The sequence below is a fragment of the Eupeodes corollae genome, chromosome 1 (assembly GCF_945859685.1).
Source record: "Eupeodes corollae chromosome 1, idEupCoro1.1, whole genome shotgun sequence".
Classification (NCBI taxonomy): domain Eukaryota; kingdom Metazoa; phylum Arthropoda; class Insecta; order Diptera; family Syrphidae; genus Eupeodes; species Eupeodes corollae.
In genome coordinates, this window is record NC_079147.1 from 127,859,088 (window position 1) to 127,881,550 (window position 22,463).

Here is a 22,463-nt window from a genome sequence, read left to right on the forward strand (position 1 = left end):
TAACCGTGCCCCACGTTGGGCGCCAATTTATTTATTAGGTTGACGAACGACTTTTTTTAAAAAGAAATAAACTAATTCTTATGCAGGTGGCAGATCTCCATAACCAGAAGAAAATAATGTATTAAAGATAGGCTAATTAAAACCTTAAATGAATACCGGCAATGCATCTGCTAAGTATTTTGATGTTAAGGAATTATAAATTCATTATTACCTAAATATTCCATTGATATTTTATTTGAAATATATGTGAGATATTCAAGCTTGTCGTAGTACTCAGAGATCGATAAATGTCCTTGACATAAAAGATTAAGATATTAAACAAAAATTCTAAGCACACTTAATGTATACGTATAGGTAAATTAATAATAATAATACGACACAAGTATTCACTTTATATTTTAAAACTGTACACAAATAAAATATTAATTATCTTTTACACTAAGAAGATTTGTATCTTCATCTTTTCCTTAGTGGTGGACTGATGTATTATTTGCGTCTTTTTTGTAATTAAATAACTCTATTCTTTTTGTATGAAGCTATTTTGAGATTTTAATTTAGCTGAAATGCTTTAGTCGTTTCCTTTAGGGATTATTTGGGTTATTTATCGATTTTTTTTTTTCGTTTTAAACTTGCTCTATTCTCTTAATACTAAGATTTTAGGAGCACACAATACTATTCGAATTAAAATTGGGCGCAAGTAAATAAAAGATGTTCACTTTTTTCTATTCAGTTTGGAATTATTGCATGTAATTTATTTTAATTGTATTTTTGCTTGCAAAGCAAATTATTTCAAGTGTTTCTTAAGATACAAATTGTGCATGAAGTGCTGACATATGTTGTGTTACATTATTTATTAAGGAACTGCATGTAATTTTATATTGCAATGCAAGTTGTATTATTATTTAAGAAACGAAATAGGGTGCGAGAGTATAAGAAAGAGGGAAATGTGAATATGATCGCTGGGTATAGGAATGTGGGAAATATGAATATTATTACTGTAAACTTATACTACTAGGGTCTGATGTAATCAATTGTCTTAAATACTATTTTCCTTACATTTATTTCAGTGTAATTGCGATATAAAACTTTTACGAACTTGGAATAATAATAAAATAGTTAAAGAATTAATTTTCTAATAAATAGTTAATAGCCAAATCATCTCAAACCAAATGTAAAAAGTTTCAGGGATCAACCTTCTTAATTTAATACACATATCTGTAGAAATTAGCAAAATATTCTCATAGAAACTTAAAGAAGTTTTCTATTATGGTCAATATGTCAAGAATGGTTAAATTTTAAGATTGATTAAGTTGGGGCTACAGTCTTGTGTTGACTATGGCCTATCCTCTGGTAGCTCAGTCTCTAGCTGGATGTCTTCAGTTGCGCACTCCAAGTTGGTTGATGTCAATATCCACTTGTGAGCACCACCTAATCCCCGGTCTTCCTCTTCTGCGTTGTCTTGTGGGCGGGGATAACCATGAAGAATGCGTGATGCTCCGTAAAGGTTGAAGATTAAGTTGTAAACCGGACCTTTCGATATCAAAATACGTTTAAGACAATGTGATGCGCTGTCATAGGAATATTGAACATAGTTCTTAAAAGAATAGATAGTGCAGAACTCCCACGTCAACACCAGATGCATAATCTTTCAAAAATGTGTTTAAAACATTGTCATAATCGGCAGAATTCAGCTTGATATCAATGGGGTTTTTGTGATTATTGAGGTAGAGCTGGCGAAATGGGGTTTAACGAGTAATGGTTAGGACCGCTACAACACCGACGTCTTGGTCAAAATTTCACCATCGACAGACGTGATTTATTAATAATAAGTAATAATTAATTTTGCCAACCATTATTTATTTATGGTAAGAAAGTAATTGAATACTAAATCCCTTTCTCGAATAACCAAAGTATTGCTTTATAAGATCAACATCATCCCCGTTCTTCTATTCGGTGCAGAAGTATGGATTATGACAAAAGCGGATGAAATGACCTTGGGTCTTTTCAAGAGAAAAGTTCTTCACGGGATACCGATGGAACGACGAACTGTATGGGCTGTACAGCAACGTCTACGCCAAAAGGATAAAAGTCTAACGACAAAGATGGCTGAATCACGAAGAGCGCATGGAATCCAATGCTCCGGACTGGAAAGTCTTTTAATCCACGTCCACAGGACAGTATAGTAGATGAGGAGGGCTAATCAGGTTTCGTGTACAGGTACAAATTGAACTCAACCATCTTAGAGTGTGCAAGTGGAGACATCTAGCTAGAGCCCGAGCTAGATGAAGAATTTTGTTAGGTGAAGCCGGAGTCAACACAGGACTGTAATGCCATCTTAATGAATGATAATCCAAGAGTTTTTTTAATACGAATGCTCCCACAAAGAGTGTCTGTTTGGTGCGCAGTTACTGTGATGATTGTTTCCTATCATGAGATTAGTAGTAACGCTTTATTGCCCGAATTGGAAGATATGGTTGAGGACAGGACGATGCCACTTGCCACACAGCTAACGAAACAATACCACTTTTGCGCTACAAATTCAATGGCCGTGTTATCTCACGTGGTGGCGGTGTCAATTAGCCCCCAAAATTATTTGATTTGGTAACATTGGTTGTCTTTCTTTGATGTTAATTAAAAGCACATCGACGGCATAGAACTTGAATTATGCCTCAACTTCATCGAAAACTTGGACCGTCCATGGGATGGAGGTGTGCGGCCAAGGTCGCGGCTTCTATTTGTCCGATATTTTGTTTCATACACCCATTTTATCATATTAAAAAGATATAACAATAGTTGTTTTTTTTTAAATAATCTGTGTTTTATTCAAAATTAACATCGGCCCTTAAAACTTAAACAAGTATTCAAAAAAAAAAAATGTGCATCAAAAACTCTGAAAATATGTGTAGCTCCCCAATTTGTTTAAGAATTGTAATTGTGCCCTTGAATCATCAAAAATAAATTATACTTTATTCCTTAATCAACTTTTATTAACTTTTTTCTGGTAAAGAGATTTGGAAATGTTGACAACTTAAACACACATTTTAAAGTTTTAATGCAACTGTAGCTTGTAGTTGTAAATATTTTGTTTAAATATTTTTTTAGCGTACAAATCTGGATGTTAACTTAGCCGTTAATAATTTACTCTCTCGCGACGATGAAGAAGCAGACGATGCTGATCAAGCAGGTGATAATTACGCTCCAGACGATTTGATCTCGCTGTTAGATAACGGTTTTCAAACGGATAGTAGTAATGTTATAGTCGACCCTGCAGATGGTCTGTTTTCAGAAGAAATTTTTAGCAACTATTCCAGTATAAGAAAGTAAGAGTTAATTTTTTCACTTGTCTCTAGTATTCTTTTTACTTATTTTGTAAACATTGTTTCATGTTTTTGAAACAAGTTTGTTGTTTAACCGTATACGCAGTGAAAGGAATCAAGTTAATTCTGGAAATTTGGACAATACTATCAGTTCTTTAAGAGCAAATGCTGTTTCAACGCCAGGAAATACATTGTCTGGCGGTAGCAATATTTCAGGACCAACTACTACAGTAAATGCAGACTCGTTTAGCAGATGGAGGGACAGGCAGTGTTACGGACAGCGCCGGTGGTTTCCAAGAGACGATACAATTTGGGAAAAAGACATAGGTAAGTTCCTATCTGATTATTGTTATTAAAGCAAAATGGGCATTTTTGTATGGGCCTTGTACGTTTTCCGGTTATTAATAAATAACTAACTAACTACACGTAGCACTCTAAACGTACACCTTTAAGATTTAGTTAAATTGTTTTTTTTTTTTTTGAGGATTCCAATTGTGCTGAATTTTTTATTCATGAGTATAGCTTAGTGCTATAATTCTTTACTCACCATGGCCTCGCCACATACATTAGGAATAATGTTTCTTATCAGAACTTGCCACAATATGGTCCTTATACCAATTCTTCCTTGTATTTTATCTGGTTTAAATTTTGCGTAAAAAAGTATATCATTTACACTAGAATATCGGACGTGGAAGATTAAACAGAAAACACTCTCGACTTGTTTCTTACCTCTGACCGTGATAAGTACACTATTAGCACAGATAAGAAACTATACAGATGTCTCATACCCATAGAAGAAAATGTCCCATATTTTGTTCACTAGCTATCAACCGACAAAAAGATAGTAAGAAAAGATTAGTTAGTTGGAAGACATTTTAAATATAAATTGTATGGATTCCTATGGTAACACTGATGCAAATGTACGTGTGTCGCCGGTGCGCGTATGAGGCTTAGTTTTGGTTCCCTTCCTTATTTTGATATTTTTTTTTGATACATTAACCCATGTGAAGTTAAATTAATATATTTTGAAAGAAGTTTGGTTTCTGTAAAATAAAGATTCTCTTAAAATGTTACAAAACATTAACAACAATATTTCTATGGGATGAAAAACTTTAAAGTCAATATCTTTTTTTATTCAATTCAATTTAAAATATTTTTTTTGGTTTTTTGCTGAAGATTTTTAGTTTTCTGTAAAATAAAAGTTTAACAAAATGTTAATAACAACAATTTGTACGAGATCACAACAATTCTTTCTTTCTTTCTTCTTTACCCGATATTTGAGTTTAAGAATCATTTTCAATTTTTTAGTACTTTTTTAAGTTTAAATTAAAGGAAAAAACTATCGGTTGGTTAACTTTTTATTTTAAACTATATTTATTACATTTTTTGTATTAAATTAAATAAGTTTGACGTCAATATTTTTCTCTATTATGAAATGGGATGTTAAAATAGATCTGTTAGGTTTTGTTTAGAAGTTTTTTATGTTTAATATATCACTGCTCTTAGCGCCTATTTAAGCAAAGGTGGTTTTATAAAAAGTTAAAGAGATAATTTTTGGCCTTGCAAAATAAAAATAAAATATCGTAAGTATTTATAATTATTCATTTTATTATTGATCTTTTATAAAATTAGCTTTGTTTAAATAGTTTCCAGGGGTCTCGAACGAGGACGTAGCAGAATATCGACCAATGCTTTTTGTATTTGTAAAATGCTCAAAAAATTGCAATTCTTAAGAAAATTAGTAATGCTCTTAAAATAAAAATAAAAAATTGAAGAAAGAAAAAAATGTTTGAAAACAAAATAATCGTTATATAAAAGAAAATAAAATACTTCAAGACCGTGCTAAGCTAATTGTACAAGAGAAAATTTACGTTTTACCTATGAACCAAAACTCAAAAATGTTTGCAACTCATTTTGTCGCAAAGTACACTAGAATAAACTGAAGAAGAAAAATAGATTTCGCAGAGTATATTTTTCCGTTCAACCGTTCATAATTTTTTGAGAAATCAATTGGAATTTAATTGCCTCATCCATCTTCTTTGCATAGATGGATAAGCGCTAAAGGCCTTTCTCCAGGCTTAAACAAAAATGTTTTTATTTTTGATGAAATGAGCCTTCAGACAAGTTTAAAATACAATTAATACAAAGATGTAATTGAAGGTTTTTTTAGATTATGGCAAAAACCAAAGATCTTATATTTGTGCCAAGTCAGCCTGCGTTTTTATGATAAGTAGTTTAAGCGGCAACTTTAAAAAAGTTTTTTATCATTTCATTTGCCCAAGTAATATCCCTTCGTAAAAACTTGAGGTAGAAGTGCATAAGTCTTTGGATATATGCGAAGAATGAAAATTAAATGTGCGAGCTATTTGCTGCGATAAGGGCCTACATATCGAAAGTTGTTTAGTAAATTATGTCAGGATGACAAAACTTTATTTACAAAAAAAATATGTATAGTATGTATGATATTCCTCATTTTTTAAAAAGTATTAGGAATAATTAATTGAAATATTGTAACAATTATGTTAATAGTCAATGAAATTAAACACTAATAATTGAATTATAAAATATAAATTTATTATCTAAAGTTATCTTATCTTAACAGCGGACGAGAATAGAATGATCTTAATCCAGACAAGAGCAAGAAAGTAGTTTTTTCTTTCTGGTGTAGGAATACATTATTTTTGCGTTCTTAATCTTAACATTATGCTTGCATTCTTAATATTAACTATTTTACATTAAGGTATGTGTACATTAGCTAGCTTATTATACGCTTTTTTCTTTAATAAATTTTTTTTTAAATTATATATACATATATGTATGTACCTATATAAGGTTTCAGTCTCAGCCGTATCTTTGCGGTGGACGTACAGTTCTTCCACTACTAGTTCTGTATTGCTCATTACCCATTCCTGGTATATTATCTTTATTTACACCAATTTCAGGTGTCTCAAAACCACCTTTTTCGTTTGATTCTGTTTCACTACTATCAGCTGTTTCATACTCATTATCTAATGATGTACATGTTTTATTAAATGAAATTGGTAGTTGTGAATCATCCACATTACATTCAATTTGTTTAGTCTTATTTAGAGATTGAGAATTTCTTTTATTATTTCTATCTTCAGGACCAATTTGAATTTGTTTAAAAATATCTGGATTTACATTTTGTTTCATGTTTTCTTCGAACATCATATTACTAACATTAAAATTATTATTTTTAGTTTTAGCAATGAAGAGTCTATCACGCCTAAAATAATTATCAAAGCTATCTTTTATAATATATGAGCGATTATTTACATGATCAACTATTGTTCCATAATTCCATTCTTTTGAATTTTTTTTAAATCACACGATCGCCCAACTCAAGCACTGGAAGTGATTTTGCACTTTTGTCATAATAATATTTCTGCTTTTGCCTTTTTTCTTTAAATTTGGTCTGAACAAACTTCTCATCTATGTGATTTTTGTGAAGTAAGGAACTAGAGATCGGCATTCTTGTTTTAACCATTCTGCCAAAAATTAATAGAACTGGTGCAAGTCCAATGCTTGCCACAGGCGTGGTATTGTGCTTCATAGTACCTTTTAAGAATATTTTTTGCTATTGCTACTCCCTTTTCTACTAACCCATTGCTTTGCGCATACCGTGGACTTGAAAATCTCATGATTATATTGTGATTGTCTGCAAATTTTTCAAATTCCTCGGAGGTAAAAGGACTATTATCACAACGAATAATAGTTGGTTATCCTATTTTATTGAAATTAGTCTTTAGTTTCTCGAATTATATGACTTGAAGTTTTGTTACTAAGATTTTCTACTATTACAAAGCATGAATATGCGTCAATAATGGACAGAAAGTCTTTTACCGCATACTCAAATAAATCCATAGCAATGATTTAAAGTGGATATTCAGGTTGATCATCGTGTAATAGTTTTTCATTTTGAATGCTCCGCGTACATTTTTTTTTGCTGCTCATAAAACCGCTGCGTAACTTTTTCATCTATCCTATTCTTCTGGGCTTGTTCGGAGTAGTTGGAAAACGGCATTTGTTTAGGCAATCCCAAAAAAAGTGAATCTTCTTATCCAAAGATAGCACCAACGTACCTTTTTACTAAGGCTAAGAAAACGTGCATTTATTATCAGCTTAAGAAATATCTAGAAGAATTAAATTTTCTTAATGACCGGTAGTGTCGCTTTCGTAGCAATGGTCCACTGGTGATCTCGCCAAACAGTGTACAAATGTAAGATTATTGCACTTGGTATTTCAAAGACATTTGATAAAGTCTGGCATCTTGCTCTCTTATTGGTATTGACGAATCTCTTCTACGTTGGATTAGACACAATATTTTGAATAGTTCAATACAACTTGTTTTTTACGGCTTCAAGTGTGAAACCCATAAAACTTTAGGTGGCACAGGCAGGGATCGAACCAAAGACCCCTCGCTTACAGTATAACGCACTTACCATCATGCCACGGGTACTACATTGCACAATGGGGAATAAAAAACCGTGTGGAATTTAATGCTCGAAAACCCAATGCTTTCTTGTATCGTTATACCCTCCTTACCACTATCTATGAGTGGCACTTGCATCAACGAAACTGAAAATCTAGACATCCTTGCAATGTGCATCAGCAACCACCTTTTGTGGAGCGATCACATATGCGATTTTGCTAAAAATGCTGCAAGTTGTCCAGATTTTTTGAGATGATGCAAGAAATGTTTCTCTCCGTCTGATCTGCTTGCGATCTCCAAAAACCTATATATATGTACGTCCGAAACTTTAATATAACTTTCATCTCTCGGCTGGTGCTCCAGTAGCTTATTTAACCCTAGAAAGATAACCTAAGTCGAATTGACGTATAAATCATGTGTATCACTTATGGTCTCTGAAATATGGTTATCTTTCTAGGGTTAAGCCCCTTGGACAGTATTCAAAGAGCTTTTAAATTGATTAGTGACATAAATATAATCAACTCGATTACGTCACTCAAACATCACTCAAACATTGTCTCAGGCTTTTTTACCGTTATTTTAACGGACTATGCCCTAATGAAATATCCACTTGCATTCCTCTTCTTAAACAATTTAAACGTAATACCAGCTCTTCTATGAATCAACATCAGTTTACCAAACTCGGCTGTACTATGAAGTACAGAGACTCATTTCTTGTCCTTATTACGCTAAAGTGGAATGCCTTGCCACGCTCTTTCTTTCCCTATCATTGCAATGTTCAGAAATTCAAACTTGCACTTACTTCAACTGCTAACACCCAAAAGACAAAAAAAATAATGAATTTCATGAAAATCTTTTTTTTAACTACAAAAAAGGATATATCTCCAATATATCAATATGTCGACAGTTTTATCCGCAATTGTTTAAATAAGCTAAATTTTCAAAAAAAAAAATTGTAAATAAATAAAATAAATTTAAAAAAAAAGTTTCTTGGCTACAACGATAATTTGACAAGCTCGAAATGTTTTTTGATTTTGTTCAATTATTTAGTAATAATAATATTCTATGTGTACATCCGCTAGGCGAATACGAATAAAAAATAAAAATAAAATTAAACCAAGTTTAACTTAATTTCTTTTATTGCAGATGGAAAGCGAACCACGTCCCTTATTGGAAATAATTCGCCAATGTGGATATCCGAAGAACTTCAACAATGGCCAGAAAGAGAAGGTTCTATCCGTTTTCAAAAAATTGCATCTCTATTTTCAGAATTCATTGGTCTTTCCGATTCCGGAGACTTGCACCAATGGCGATGGTCTGAGTGTGAAACTTTTAAATCAGATGTAATCATAAAATATTTATAACATATATTATTTTTTTTTTCAATATTTTAACAAATAATATTATTATCTCGCAACATATTTTAGACAGATATAATTACAAAAGAAATAATATTTTATAATATATAATTATTACGAAATTTTTCAAAAGCTAGAACGCGTTTAATTCGATACTGCATTTTTTAAGTTGTCCGCACTCAATTTTCGACTGGTTGACTTGCAACTTTGCATATACATATCTTTTTTTGTATTAAAATTGTAATGAGCAATTAGCTGACGATTTTGTGAGCAAATTTTCAACTTAGCCAAAAGCTACTCATCCAAAAACAATATAAATATGTATATCACCTATTAGATCATTATGATCTAAGAATTACATTATTGAAGTAGTCACTATTGTGTATAATAAAACCTATATTCATTTTGTAGTATTTCATAGAAAAAATATCGCAAAAGCTTTCGAGGTGAAAATTAACATTAAATGACATTTAAAAATTATTATTTTTATAAAAAAAAGGGTTGGTCAATTTATGATTTTTAAAAATTTTATTGAGCCTTGACGCATAGACTCAACAGTTTGTCGGGCACAACTTTCAACTTATCAAAAGATAACTTTCTTAATCCAATATCAAAAAAATTATGGTTATATTTATATTTATATTTAACAAAGGTGAGAAATAAAGTTTAATTTGGTTTTGTTCCTTGAGTAGTGCGATTCTTCGGCTGGAAATTCGTTAATATGCTTGAAAATATAGTGGACTACATGATCGGACCTCTTTTATCCGAAGATGGAGCGAACTCACAGCTGTTCATTCTGCTTTGAAAAACGTCCAATTTTTTCTTTCCAATTTGAAAAAAGGAACACATTGCACCTTTGCAAACTCGTATGGATTTTGTACCGACTGGTAAATTGGTAAATTGCTTTGCTTAAGGGTATTTTTCTTAACTCGACTTGTTGATTTTCTTGTTATGCTTTTAAACAGTAGAACGTTCTTGGCATTAATGTCGAGTGAATGAAAGCTTGATAAAAGTGCTAATCTTTTCTCAAAATTTATTTTTTCGGAACAAGAATGGTGACAATTATCACTTCCGCACAAGTTTGCAGAAATACGTTCCTTTTTTTAACAATACATGTGCTGTGATATATTCTTTTTCCTGTTCTCTTAACAAAGCGGTTCCTCGTCGTTTCCATTTGAATGGATTTTTATTTTTTTTCGGTGACTTAACACTTCTATCAATTGAGGGAACTTGCGTGTTAGAAGGTTCTTGATTTAAAACAATTTCCGAAGCTATTTCCGGAATCTCTGTTGTTGATGACTGCTCTGGTGTGGCTGGTGCATCTTCTGCGTCTACGCTCAGCGTTGAATTGTCTGGAAAGTATTCATCACCATCACTCGCAGAAAAATCAAGCCCATTATCACTTTCCTCAGAAAGACTATCATCTTAGAATCTTCATCTTTACTATAACCACTTTAAGTATGGGTTTTAATTTGTCTGCAAGAAGGGGGTAAGTAAGCACTTAACCCCTTCATGCAAAATACATTTTTTTAAAGTTTTTTTTATTTTACCCAAAAAGGAGTTAAGTGCTGTTAGCCCATTCTTCCACTCATATTATACGATTTTTAGTTTTTAGTAACCCTTTTATACCAAAAATTAAAGCGCTACATAAGAAAATAATAATCGAAGCGCAACGTAGATTGGACAGAAATTAAATTTTTCGCAAGGCATCCTAAAATTTCGAAAAAAAACGAAAATTGATTAAAATAGCTGGAAATTAGATTTTACATAAAATATAAAGCGCGTCTAATAATATGGCCAGGAACTGAAGTTCGTAAATTAACATACAATACAATAATACCCGACAAGCTTTACTTTGCAACGATTATCATGAGACTTATGAGTGAAATAGATTAAAAGTTCCACAGCAACTTTTGAAACACATTAACAACAGCACCGTCAACTTATAATCAAGCATATCATAGGAAAAAGGTTTTTACGTTGCTGTTCTTACCTGTGCTGATGAAATCGACTCGTTTTAGAAAATTCTCTATCTTTTTATGAAGCATGTTGTACTGTTGTTAATTTATATTTGACTCAAAAAAACTCAATAATAAATAATTGAAAATATTAATACACATATAGTCCAAAAAGTCTCCGTACATCAACTTTCTTTTTGTTGATTCTGATATAAAATATTTGCTATAACAATATATTCAAAACTGGTTTTTGATAATCACAACCACAATTTTTTCATTGTTACCACCTTGGTTTTTAAATTTATTCCTATTACTAATAACACACTAAAATTAGGCTGCTGCACGGAGATTTTTTGGACTAAGCGTAAATACAAATGTAAATCTTCATTTTCGTAAATATTAATGATCTCCGAAAGCATCTTAACTATTTAAAGAAGAAAGCGATCAGTGACGTTTAAATGTTAATATAAAGGCCTAATTATTATTTCATTATGAACTTTAATAAGTGACATTGGATTTTAAGTTTTAAATTTGTAATTAATTTACGCGATTTTTTTAAAATTAAACAACTAGTTTTGATTGCAAAATCGGGATAATAAATAAACGGGATTATAAAAAACGAAGTCATAAGAAATGGGATATCGAACCCAACCCGGTTTTTATTAAGGGCGTTTTAACTTTTCTTTTAAATAAAACATATAGGGATTAAGATATAAACAAAATGTATTATATGTTCAAGAACATTTGTAGTGAAAATTAAGTATGATAATTTTTTACCTTCTTATGGCCACGACGACGAGTTCGTTTGCAAAGGTATAGTTGCTGAACCCAATTTTCAAGCCTATTTTTCGTTCCTGGTATGGATAAACGACTTATTATGGTGTGATAGCGATTTTCATTAACATTAAAAAATATCCCCCTACATGTTATCTACACTGAACATTTTTGTGCCGTAATGGCTGCGTTCCCGCAGATACCCGATTGGGTATCTGGGTACCTTTTTGTTAGTGTTTTACTTGTAAGCTGATCCAAAACAGCTGGGATGTAAAAAAGGAAACCAAAAGTATCTAATGCCTGTTATATGAGGATGTCTGTCAGAACAGCTGATTCAACGTATGGATTTAGTTTGGAAGAACCAGAGAATTGAGTTCAAATTTGTATCTTTTTTGGCATACATTTTGCGAGTTATTAAAACTATACCTTGAAAATTTTGTTTCGCAATAGTTTTTTAACTCGAAATCTAAATGCTTGTCTGCTCTTTGTAAATAGCTGTAATTGTTTTTTGTTTTGTTACCAGCTATCTCATTTTAAGCATGTAAATCTTTCAATAAGCTATACCTATCCAAAACGCGATTGAACGCAGTCAATGTAATGGAGCACTCGTGAATTACCTGCTCAAAAACGCATATTTAGCTTGTTGACAAACCCGTTCAACTAGAAATCAGTCTCATAGTTGAATATAATTTTCCATGGAATTCAGTATAAATTTCAAGCTGTTTTCCAGCTCAATTTACGTATTGTTGTCGCTTAAAATAGTCTAATAGTTTAGTTCCTGTGTCAACTTGATTTTGTACGAATATATGCGAAGAACTTATAGCAAAATTCCGCACAATGACTTCACAAAAATTTGAGAGTTATTGACTTTAGTCCTCTTGAACGGAAAGGCTGCGCGTCCTTCTTTGTCTCATTGACATTGTAACATTGTTAACATTGCGGTCACTGAACACAAACTTTGGTTATAAATTTAAATGACTTGGAAACGTGATTATTTGCCAATCTTTAATGAACATAAATGTTTTTAAAAACTAAAAAAATATTGCGTTGTTACTTGTTCCTATTTGGAATATAATGTTACGGGATACGAATTGGGGACATTTAAAATCTTCGCTAGCTTTATTAATTTCATATCAGTAAATAATGTTGAAGTATATTACAAATATATTATATTTACTTTTTAGGTACAGAATGTTTACCACCCCAAAACATTGTCATTAAACATAAATGAAAAAATTACAAAAATCTCTTCGCACTCTATTCGGTGCACTGTAGCAACTGAGACAAACCGGGTTGCTACATGGATGGACGAACATTTAGGAAATCATGGGCTTAAATTTGAACACGGTTTGCAGAATTATCCTGAAATATCTTCAGAAGGAATTTATTCTTTACACACATCGGCCATATTTACTGTTGTTCGAAGCATGGCTCAAAATTTATATTGGTGGGGTATATTACCATTTGAACAAAGGCGCAGTTTATGGGATCGATTCAGAACAAAGGCCAAAAAACCAGTTAAATTAATGCATGAAGAAATTACTGTTGGGGCCCAAGTTGTAATGAAAAAGTGTCCGATTTATCAGACAGGTTCCATCGGATTTTCTTGTTTAAATGGAATACCCAAAGTCGGCCAACTTATGAATTCAGTTTGGGATTTTTCTGATGTTTGTAGATTTAAGTTATTAACGCTCACGCCGTCTTATCAGGAGAAGATGAATTATAGTCAGCATGAAAAAGATTCAATAAATGTAAATCAAACTCTTAACAATAAGTCAGTCATAACACCAAGTAAAAAAGAATCAACAGATCGATTAGATATGCCACCTCCACCTTCACCTGCATCAAGTACATGCAGTGATAACGGAAATACAACAACATTGAAGAGAACTAAACGTGTGATTCCTAAAGATGATTTAGAAATCAAAAAGGATGAGGAGTTTTGGCTTTTAAAAGATGTAGTTTTTGTTGAAGACAGAAATGGACCAATTGGAAAAATTCTTAAAGTGGACGGTGATTATGTTGCTGTAAGGTTCGGAATAATTGGATCAAATACCGAAGCGCAAGATGAAGATTGGCAACAATGTCGGTTATTAAAAAAAGATGATGTGCAAGTGATCAAATCATTTGTTAATCCTAGAGGACCGGATTGCTATCAAAAAACTCCAAAAAGAATTAATATTACATCAAATGCAGATGCCAACAGCTGTCATTTATTGGCGCTTGCTGTTGATACTAAGGGCGTTCACACAATCTCGAAAATATCTTCGAAATTGTACTACAACGTTTTTAACTTACATAACAACAAACAAGAACATAGCAGTATTTTTCCCACCGACTGCAATGTGTTTTTGGGACAATCCCAGAGTAATATTGCTCTTTATTTATGTGATGATTCCAATGATACCTGGACTGTAATACTAACAGATGGTAACCGCACGATTTATCCTTTTGTTAAGGACTGTAACGGTGACTTGAAAGATCCACAATGGTTAAGTCTCCCTCCAATACGTACTATTGCCATGACAATTGTATCACTTCCAATAGTTGGAATAAATCTTAAATCGAAAGTGTGCATGGTTATAATGTTTTTGGAAAAGCAGTATTTAATGCCTTCTATATTAAGATGTGACCTTAAGAGTGTTGTAATTTTTCTTAGCCAGCTCGAATGTGAGCAACATAATCTACTATCACACGCACTTAAAGAAAAATGTGACGCAGGGCGCAATATTGTGCATGCATGTGCTGCCTTGTGCGCACCAATATCCAACAAAATGGTAGATGACTCCACAAACTTATCATTTAAAAATTCAGCCTCTAGTAGTTCTCCTGACATGGAAAGTTCAACTATCAATACAAGAGAAGGATGTACTATAAGCTTACGTGAAATGATGAATCGTTTGGTAAATACGGAGACCGATAGCAGAAATACTAATATTCACATTTCAGGTCCTGACGAAGGATATTTTCCTATGTCGTTCTGGCAATCTGAGTACGAAGGTAATTCTGTCGAAGAAGATTTTTCAAGTACGAACTATAAAACAAATGGAAACAAAGTAAATATGCCGATATACATAACTGATCCAATCCAGAGAAGGGAACAATCTGCTTTAATTTTACAACAAATTTGCCTCAACCCTTTTTTAAGACCACATTTGCACTTACTTTTAAGTTCTAAAGATGCAGAAGGACTGACACCTTTAATGTTGTCAGTGACAAATAGAGCATACGATGCTGGATTGATTTTGTTCAATGCAATATTATCTATCTCAAAAGAAAATAGTACAATGAAGGAGTCGATGGTATTTCCTGTTGGCTCGTCTGTAGATAAATCTCCTCTTCATGTAATTTGCTATAACGATACTTGTTCCTTTACATGGACGGGGGCCGATCATATAAATCAAAATATATTTGAATGCAAAACATGTGGTTTGACTGGTTCATTGTGTTGTTGCACTGAATGCGCTCGTGTTTGTCATAAAGGTCATGATTGCAAATTAAAACGTACTTCTCCTACAGCTTACTGTGATTGTTGGGAAAAATGCAAATGCAAAGCATTGATTGCAGGAAATCAGACGAAAAGATTTTCTCTACTTTGCAAGCTTATATCAAACACTGACCTAGTAACAAAATTTAACAGTAGAGGTGAGTCGATACTTTTATTCCTTATTCAGACAGTTGGACGCCAATCCATTGAACAAAAGCAATACAAAGTTTGCAATAGATCACGAAGCTCTACAGGCAACAATAGAAAAATACAAACATCTGATATGGATCCTGAAATGCCAGAGCATGATTTAGAGCCTCCTAGATTTGCGAAAAAAGCCCTTGAGCGAATGCTTGATGACTGGCAAGCTGTTAAGTCAATGATTATGACAGGTGCCGAAGACATGACTCAATTTGAAAAAGTAAAAAATCATGAAAACCTTGAAGGTAGCTCTATAAAATACTTGAAATCTCAAAGTGGATCTACTCTGCTTGATAAATTTACACATAATTTATTTGTCAAGTGTTGCCCAGAGCATCTTGATGTTCTCATATCTACCCTAGTACGACAAATTCAAAACACATCTAATTCTATTGCAAACACTGAGTCAAAGTCAATTGCTAGACGATTTGTAAGATCAGTAGCAAGAGTTTTCATAATATTTAATCTGGAAAAATCTCCATCTGCTGAAAGAAGAAAAAACAATGCGTCACAAAGCAAACATATTCAAAATTGCATTAAAGTATTTCAAGCCCTTCATATCATATCAATTGAAGAACTGTGTGAGGTTGCTGATGCTTTAATTGCTCCGGTTCGATTAGGAGTTGTAAGACCTACTGCACCTTTCACAATGTCAACATCAAATTTAGATGTAAATTTAAAAAATTTCTTTAATAACTTGGATATTAATATATTATATTTCCATTAGAGTTCCGAAGACATATTCAGCGTAGAACCATTAGGGCTAAGTACAGGAACGATAAGATCTTTATCCGAAGACACCACTGGAGTAGCTAATACAAGTATGGACCTTGGGCTGAACTATGGAGTGTTACAAGTTGAAGATAATAACGATATAGAAGGTAACAAATAATTAATAAAAAGAATCCTAAGTTTTTAATACTCTGTAAGTAACTTATAATTTAACTAATATATGTACATGATATTTCACTGTAGTCACAGAAGTACACTAATGTCAACTTAAGTCCTATTTTTTTCTTTTCCGCTGTCTGCTCATCTAAATAGGTTCACTGGTTCTTCTAAGTTACTGTAAGATTGTCTGCATACATGTAAATGACAATGACACGACGACTATACTTTCACACGAGTTACATTGGAAATCCTTAGGTTAAGTAAAAGTAATATATTTCTTCACTGGTTCTTCTACGTTACTGTAAGATTGTCTGCATACATGTATATGGCAATGACGGCGCAGGGACATAAGTCCCGAATTTCTTTTTCGGGACTTATGTCCCATTTTGATGGGTCATAAGTCCCGAATTCGATTTGGGGCTAATGTCCCACCCTACTGAGACATAGGTCCTGAATTTTTTAGCCAAAAATGGGACATGAGTCCCGAATGAAATAAAAACAATTTAAAGAATTATTGAAGAATGTGCTCTTTTGAATTTACAAAAGTACTTTGGTAGTAGAAAAACTTTTGGAATCGCAAGTTATCAAATAATTAAAGATATATATATATATTTATATTTGTATTGTTTTAAGAACTTTACTAATATAATTGCATTTTATATTTTCTTTTAAACCTATAATTTAAAAAGGCATTGCATAAATCAGTGTTATAAAGAATTTGAGAAAAATATTATAAGGCAAACAAATTATTGCGAATTTTATTAAATAGTTCCATTTACTGCTCCCGATCTTAGACAGAATGATCCAGAAACTGAATTAGCGACCGTAAATTCACAGCCGGCTTTGTTATATTTTTGCAAGGTGGAGGTAAATTTTGTATGCTCTAAAAACAGAGTACCGTTACTCGTCATGCTAGGCTGAAGTCATGACATTCGATTAGTAAAGGCAAAATCAAACTTGAAAACATCAGGACTGACGCCATTACTGAACATCTGGATAGAAACACAATTTCATTATACTGCGACTCCATGTGAATTAGACCGTAACATTTAGTTTATCTAGAAGTGGTAGCTCACCCTATTGGTACTATGTTTTAGGTAACCTCAATGTTATAAAGTAGTAACTGTAGTACATGTAATAAAGTTCTCATTCTTCGTTTGAAGACGCGTTGAATTTCTAATATTTTTGTATAAAGGCACCCGATGTTTACTGCAGGAAGGTGATGATAGGAATTGACAGAGGTGGGTAGAAAAAACCTGCAAGCGCTTGTGTCCTCTTGGGTGCATGTATCTACCATTGGAATAACAAAATTAAAACTGCTTAAATTTAACATCTGAGCAATGACCGGACTCATGTCTAGAACATTACTAGGGTTTGAATACTTCGACAACAACTTGATTGTTCTGATGCGCACCTATTTCATCGGCTCCGTAAGCCACTTGGTTAAGGTTTGATTCTCAGTGATGAGAGTAAACTAAAGACTAAGTACCATAAATAAAGGAACGTGATGATCAGTTGGCACCGTGTAATTCCAGCCTTGTGGTATCACAATCAAGTTGTTGTAGTATTCAAATCCTATTAAAAATTGATTGTGTTTTATGTGAATAGAGAAATTTTAAATACAAATTTCCTAGCGCAAAAATTAATATAAAATATGAACAGATGAATTTATCTGATGGTTGTTATGCCCATACCTAAAACTATTTATTTTGTTCCATATTTGTAGCAACCACCGCTAATCCAGATATGAATACAAACAGGCTGCGAACGAATTCTCAGATTGAAATCAGTTCCGAAAACCTACGAAATGACGATGTGGCCGAAGATGAGAGTGATAATGAGTTCAATTTTAACGATGCGGAAACAGAATCAGATTCCGATGATAATCATAGTACCCAAGGTGCTCAAAGAATTGCTCAGACTGGAGCAATTGTTGGTTCTGAAACAGGTAATTAAACAACAATATTAAAAATTACATTAAAATTAAATCAATAACTACAATATTAAACATGAATAATTAACCAACTTATAGTATATTTAAAGAGTGGTAAGATAAAATACAAATCCTAGTTTATTATATAATAAAGTTTAGAAAAGTTAGGATGTAATGATTTATAACACAGCATTAAATTTTTTTATTTTTGTTTAAAAGAGAACAACTATTTACAAGCCATTAACAAACAGATTTTACATAAAGTAGATCCTGGTATCGTTTTGTTAGCGAGTTTGCCATTTTTCAAATATTGCTTTCGATATCGCCTTCTTCGTTTTGAATTCGACCAATTAACGAATTCGAAGGCAAATTGAAAATGTAATAATGTTTGTTGGCGAGTTGAAATCCAATAGCTTTTTTTTGGCGGATTCACAGGCGAAAGATTGTTCATTATTATTTATTGTTCGATTTCGTGGATTATTTCTTGATTGTAATCACATATATAAAAATGTGAGCTAGCTTTATTTTACTTTAATTAAATTTTATCCACAATCTACCATAAAATATAAAATTTCGAATAAATCACCGAAAATTTTACAAATTCAATCAAAACAAAACAAATTTTGTTTGGAAAGCTGTCAAATCACTGCAATATGGGAAGAAAAAGTTAAACCAAAAGTGTCAATTCACTGGAATAAAGTAAGAACTATTTTCGCTTCGCAGCGAATTCGTTAATAAGGAAATACGACACGAGCCGAATTTGAAAGATCGTATTGAAAACGATCCGCCTCGAACCTCATAATCAGGCCCCTGTTTAAGTCTTTACATATTCTGTTTTTCTCATAGTAATGGATCCGATTTTTCGAATTAAGTTATTTTGTATATTTCTTGAAGTTACAATGTTAGAGAGTTGTTTGTTAGCGTGTGTACGAAAGTTCGTGCGTCCGTAAGTTCGGAAAGCCTTTTTTATATACATATATACATATTATTTTACAAATAAAAACATCAAAAAATAAAGAGATTACTTTTATAAAAATTATGTTGGTGGTTTTTTATTTAATCTATTTAAATAGAAAGTAAATTTTGATTGACCCAAATATCTCACGAGTCAATAACGCTAGCAACTTCAATTAAATTGTATATTATAAATTTTATAATATAATAAAATCTAAAATAATTGTATTCATCGAAGGATTACGTTTTTGACATCCTAAACAAAAACACGAATAAATTTTACGAAAATAATAGTTTGACCATTTTTTTTTTAATTTTAAGACAAATTAAGCAGAGTTTTTCAAACAATCTTCTAAAAATCCTATCGAAAATTGTTAAAATTCATTTTTGATTCGAATGCCTAAGGAATAAATTATATTAATTACTTTAAAACTATATCATTCTATTGACAATATTGTTGGAAACATGAAGTACTTTTTCCAATCCAAAATTTGTTTATAATAAAGAAAAACCAACAACAAAATTGGTAGATAGTGAAAAAAATATTTTCACTTAAAAGTGTATCTAACAGAAAACGTTGTTATTAATTTTGTACATTGCATATTGTGCAATAAAGTTACCCTGGAGAAGGCAACAAACCCACCAAAATGTAACGTAAATTGATATATCCGTCTCCATATCCGAATTGAGACCAAATAAGTCGAAAGTTTAATTAAGATTTGTATCTTATCCACTCTTCAAAAACAATTTTAATATTTATTTACCTTGACTTTATTTAGTGTGTTTGTGTATACGTACAGAGTAGTACAATAATGTTATACATTATAGAAGACGAATCAGGTGATTCCTCTCCTCCGGACGAAGATGGTTCTGACGATGGTGAAACAGACGAAAATTCTGATGAAGGTTATACATTCATTGACAGTCAACTAGAAAGGAGAGCTACTGGTAATAGTTCTAAAGGAAACGCATCTTCATCGTCTATGCACTGGGCAATTCGTAATAGAGACCAATCTGGGCGGTCTTCTGTGCGTGTGCCTACTGGTTCAGGGTTAGTGTTCATTGATCCTCTTGCCTTACGGCGTACGGCAATCCCAACTTCAACTGCTCCAAGTAATTTGCAAGAACCACATTCTATGGCTACCACGGCAAGCAGCTTAGCACGTGCTTTTGGAATAATAATGCGCCAAATATCGGACTTATTTTACTCAATTACATTAAATCTTAACCAAGATATCGAAAATCGAGTCAAAGTGACGTACGCAGAATCAGTTGATGCCCAAGTAAGTTTTATTAAAAAATCTTCAGGATTTTGTACGCTATTAAAATATTTCGAACAGTCATTTTTAGAAACCAGACTCAAACAAACATGGAATTGGGTATTTTCTGTTATGGATGGTACCGAAGCGCAACTCAAATTTGGAGCTAATTTAACCAACACAACAGACCAATCTCATTCCTTACCGACAATGAACTCAAATAACCAAAACACAAATCAAGGAAATATTGGTATTAACATATTAGGTAAGTTTAATCATGGAATTAAGTATTGTTTTATGATGTTTTTTTTAAATGTACATATTTTGACTAAAATTGGCCGTCACATTTCCTTACCTAAAGCTCAGTTCAACAAAACTTAAACATAAACGTTGTAGATAATAAAAAAACAAAAATTTTGTCTTAATTGTTTGACATATTTTTTTGTCGTACATAATTTATTTTTTTAATATACCTATGTAATTGTTACGTTTTTTTTTTAAACAAATAAATCCACTAATAATATTTTTGGATTATAATGAGTTCGTGCAAGTATGCATGGATCTTACGTTCTCACGAAAAAACTATTCAATGGATTAAATGAAAATTATATATGATTAGCTTAGCTTAACACTAAGGCTATTATTATTATTTACCGGTATCAGCCATTTGCGATCACGTGCACTGTAAAAGAGTTTGAGTAACTTCCAACTTTCAAAGGTGCCGCTGTTTAAAAGTCAAATGGTTCAGTAATTATTGATTATTTCTTCAATTCTTACAGTTATTTGTAATACTTATACATTCTACATATTAGAATTATTTGTGCTACCTCAACTTAGCATACAAAAATGTAATGCAATCTAAAAATTTGTATTTCTTTTGAGTTCAGGAAATGTTTTATTATTTTATTTGACTCAATAATATCAGATAGTTGGTGTAACGTAATATCACACAACATAGGCCATTACTAATACCAAAAATGCAGTTATAGAAAGTGTCAACAATGTTTCTATTGTTTATTACTATGGATTCATTTATCAATGAGTGAATGTTCATTGCCTCAGCGAAGGTCTTTGGATCTCCATCATTGTTGCTGGCCACGTACGGTAGATAACCGTATCTTTCAGGTGGATTTCTTATTCTAGTAGATTGTAAAAACCTGCCCATGGATAACTGCGTCTCAACTTATTATGACTTCTTTTTTCTTAACGTCATAAAAGCGATATGATTTTGAGTGTGTGCAGTATTCGATAAAAATTACTTCTTTTCCTTTGGCATCGAGTTTCTTCCGCTTTTCTTTTGTGAATAACTGCTTGGCAATCGAAAACTTTAAGATGCTGCAGATTCACTCTTCTTCCACTCCAGATTTCTTCAGGTGTTATTTCTTTTGTACCTTTGCGATGTGTTCTGTTCGTTAAATAAACTGCCTTATTTGCAGCTTCAGCTTTGTGTAAACCAGACTCGATGAGAAGACAACGCTCTTTTTCGATTATGGTTCTATTCATTCTTTCTGCCAACCCGGAGAATATGGAACCGTTGTTTGATGTTGATTGCCTGCATCTGCTAGAATCTTCTTCATCTTAAAATTGCAATATTCCTTTCCATTATCGCAAAATTTTTGAACCTAAGGTAGTACCAATTGAGTTAAACGGCAGGCGTGCCATTTTACCTTTGATACATGTGATGCAATTGATTTTAGAACTTTCGCAATCACTGTTCTGCACCACTTTTGGAATCATAGCTTGTGTGGTTTCAATACTTGGATGTTCAAAGTGTGAATCTACATTTTTTGTAACATATGCACTTTGGTTGGAATCGGAACATATTGTTCACCAAGCTTCCACTTGCAACAACATTGCCCCTTTGGTCTTTCACTAAAC

General features: G+C 32.4%; 1 protein-coding gene across 3 annotated transcripts in view; it reads left to right on the forward strand.

Moving 5' to 3' along the window:
* Positions 1-22,463, forward strand: part of LOC129938710 (E3 ubiquitin-protein ligase hyd) — a 177,355-nt gene that overhangs the window by 95,798 nt on the left and 59,094 nt on the right. For 2 of the 3 annotated variants that reach the window (XM_056046406.1, XM_056046409.1), the window contains exons 4-11: positions 3,103-3,320; positions 3,400-3,644; positions 8,917-9,113; positions 13,045-16,218; positions 16,276-16,429; positions 18,166-18,387; positions 20,155-20,609; positions 20,667-20,850. In XM_056046406.1, the coding sequence (XP_055902381.1) occupies positions 3,103-3,320; positions 3,400-3,644; positions 8,917-9,113; positions 13,045-16,218; positions 16,276-16,429; positions 18,166-18,387; positions 20,155-20,609; positions 20,667-20,850 (4,849 nt within the window). The remainder of the gene's footprint in view (positions 1-3,102; positions 3,321-3,399; positions 3,645-8,916; positions 9,114-13,044; positions 16,219-16,275; positions 16,430-18,165; positions 18,388-20,154; positions 20,610-20,666; positions 20,851-22,463) is intronic. The other variant, XM_056046408.1, reaches the window with a different exon arrangement.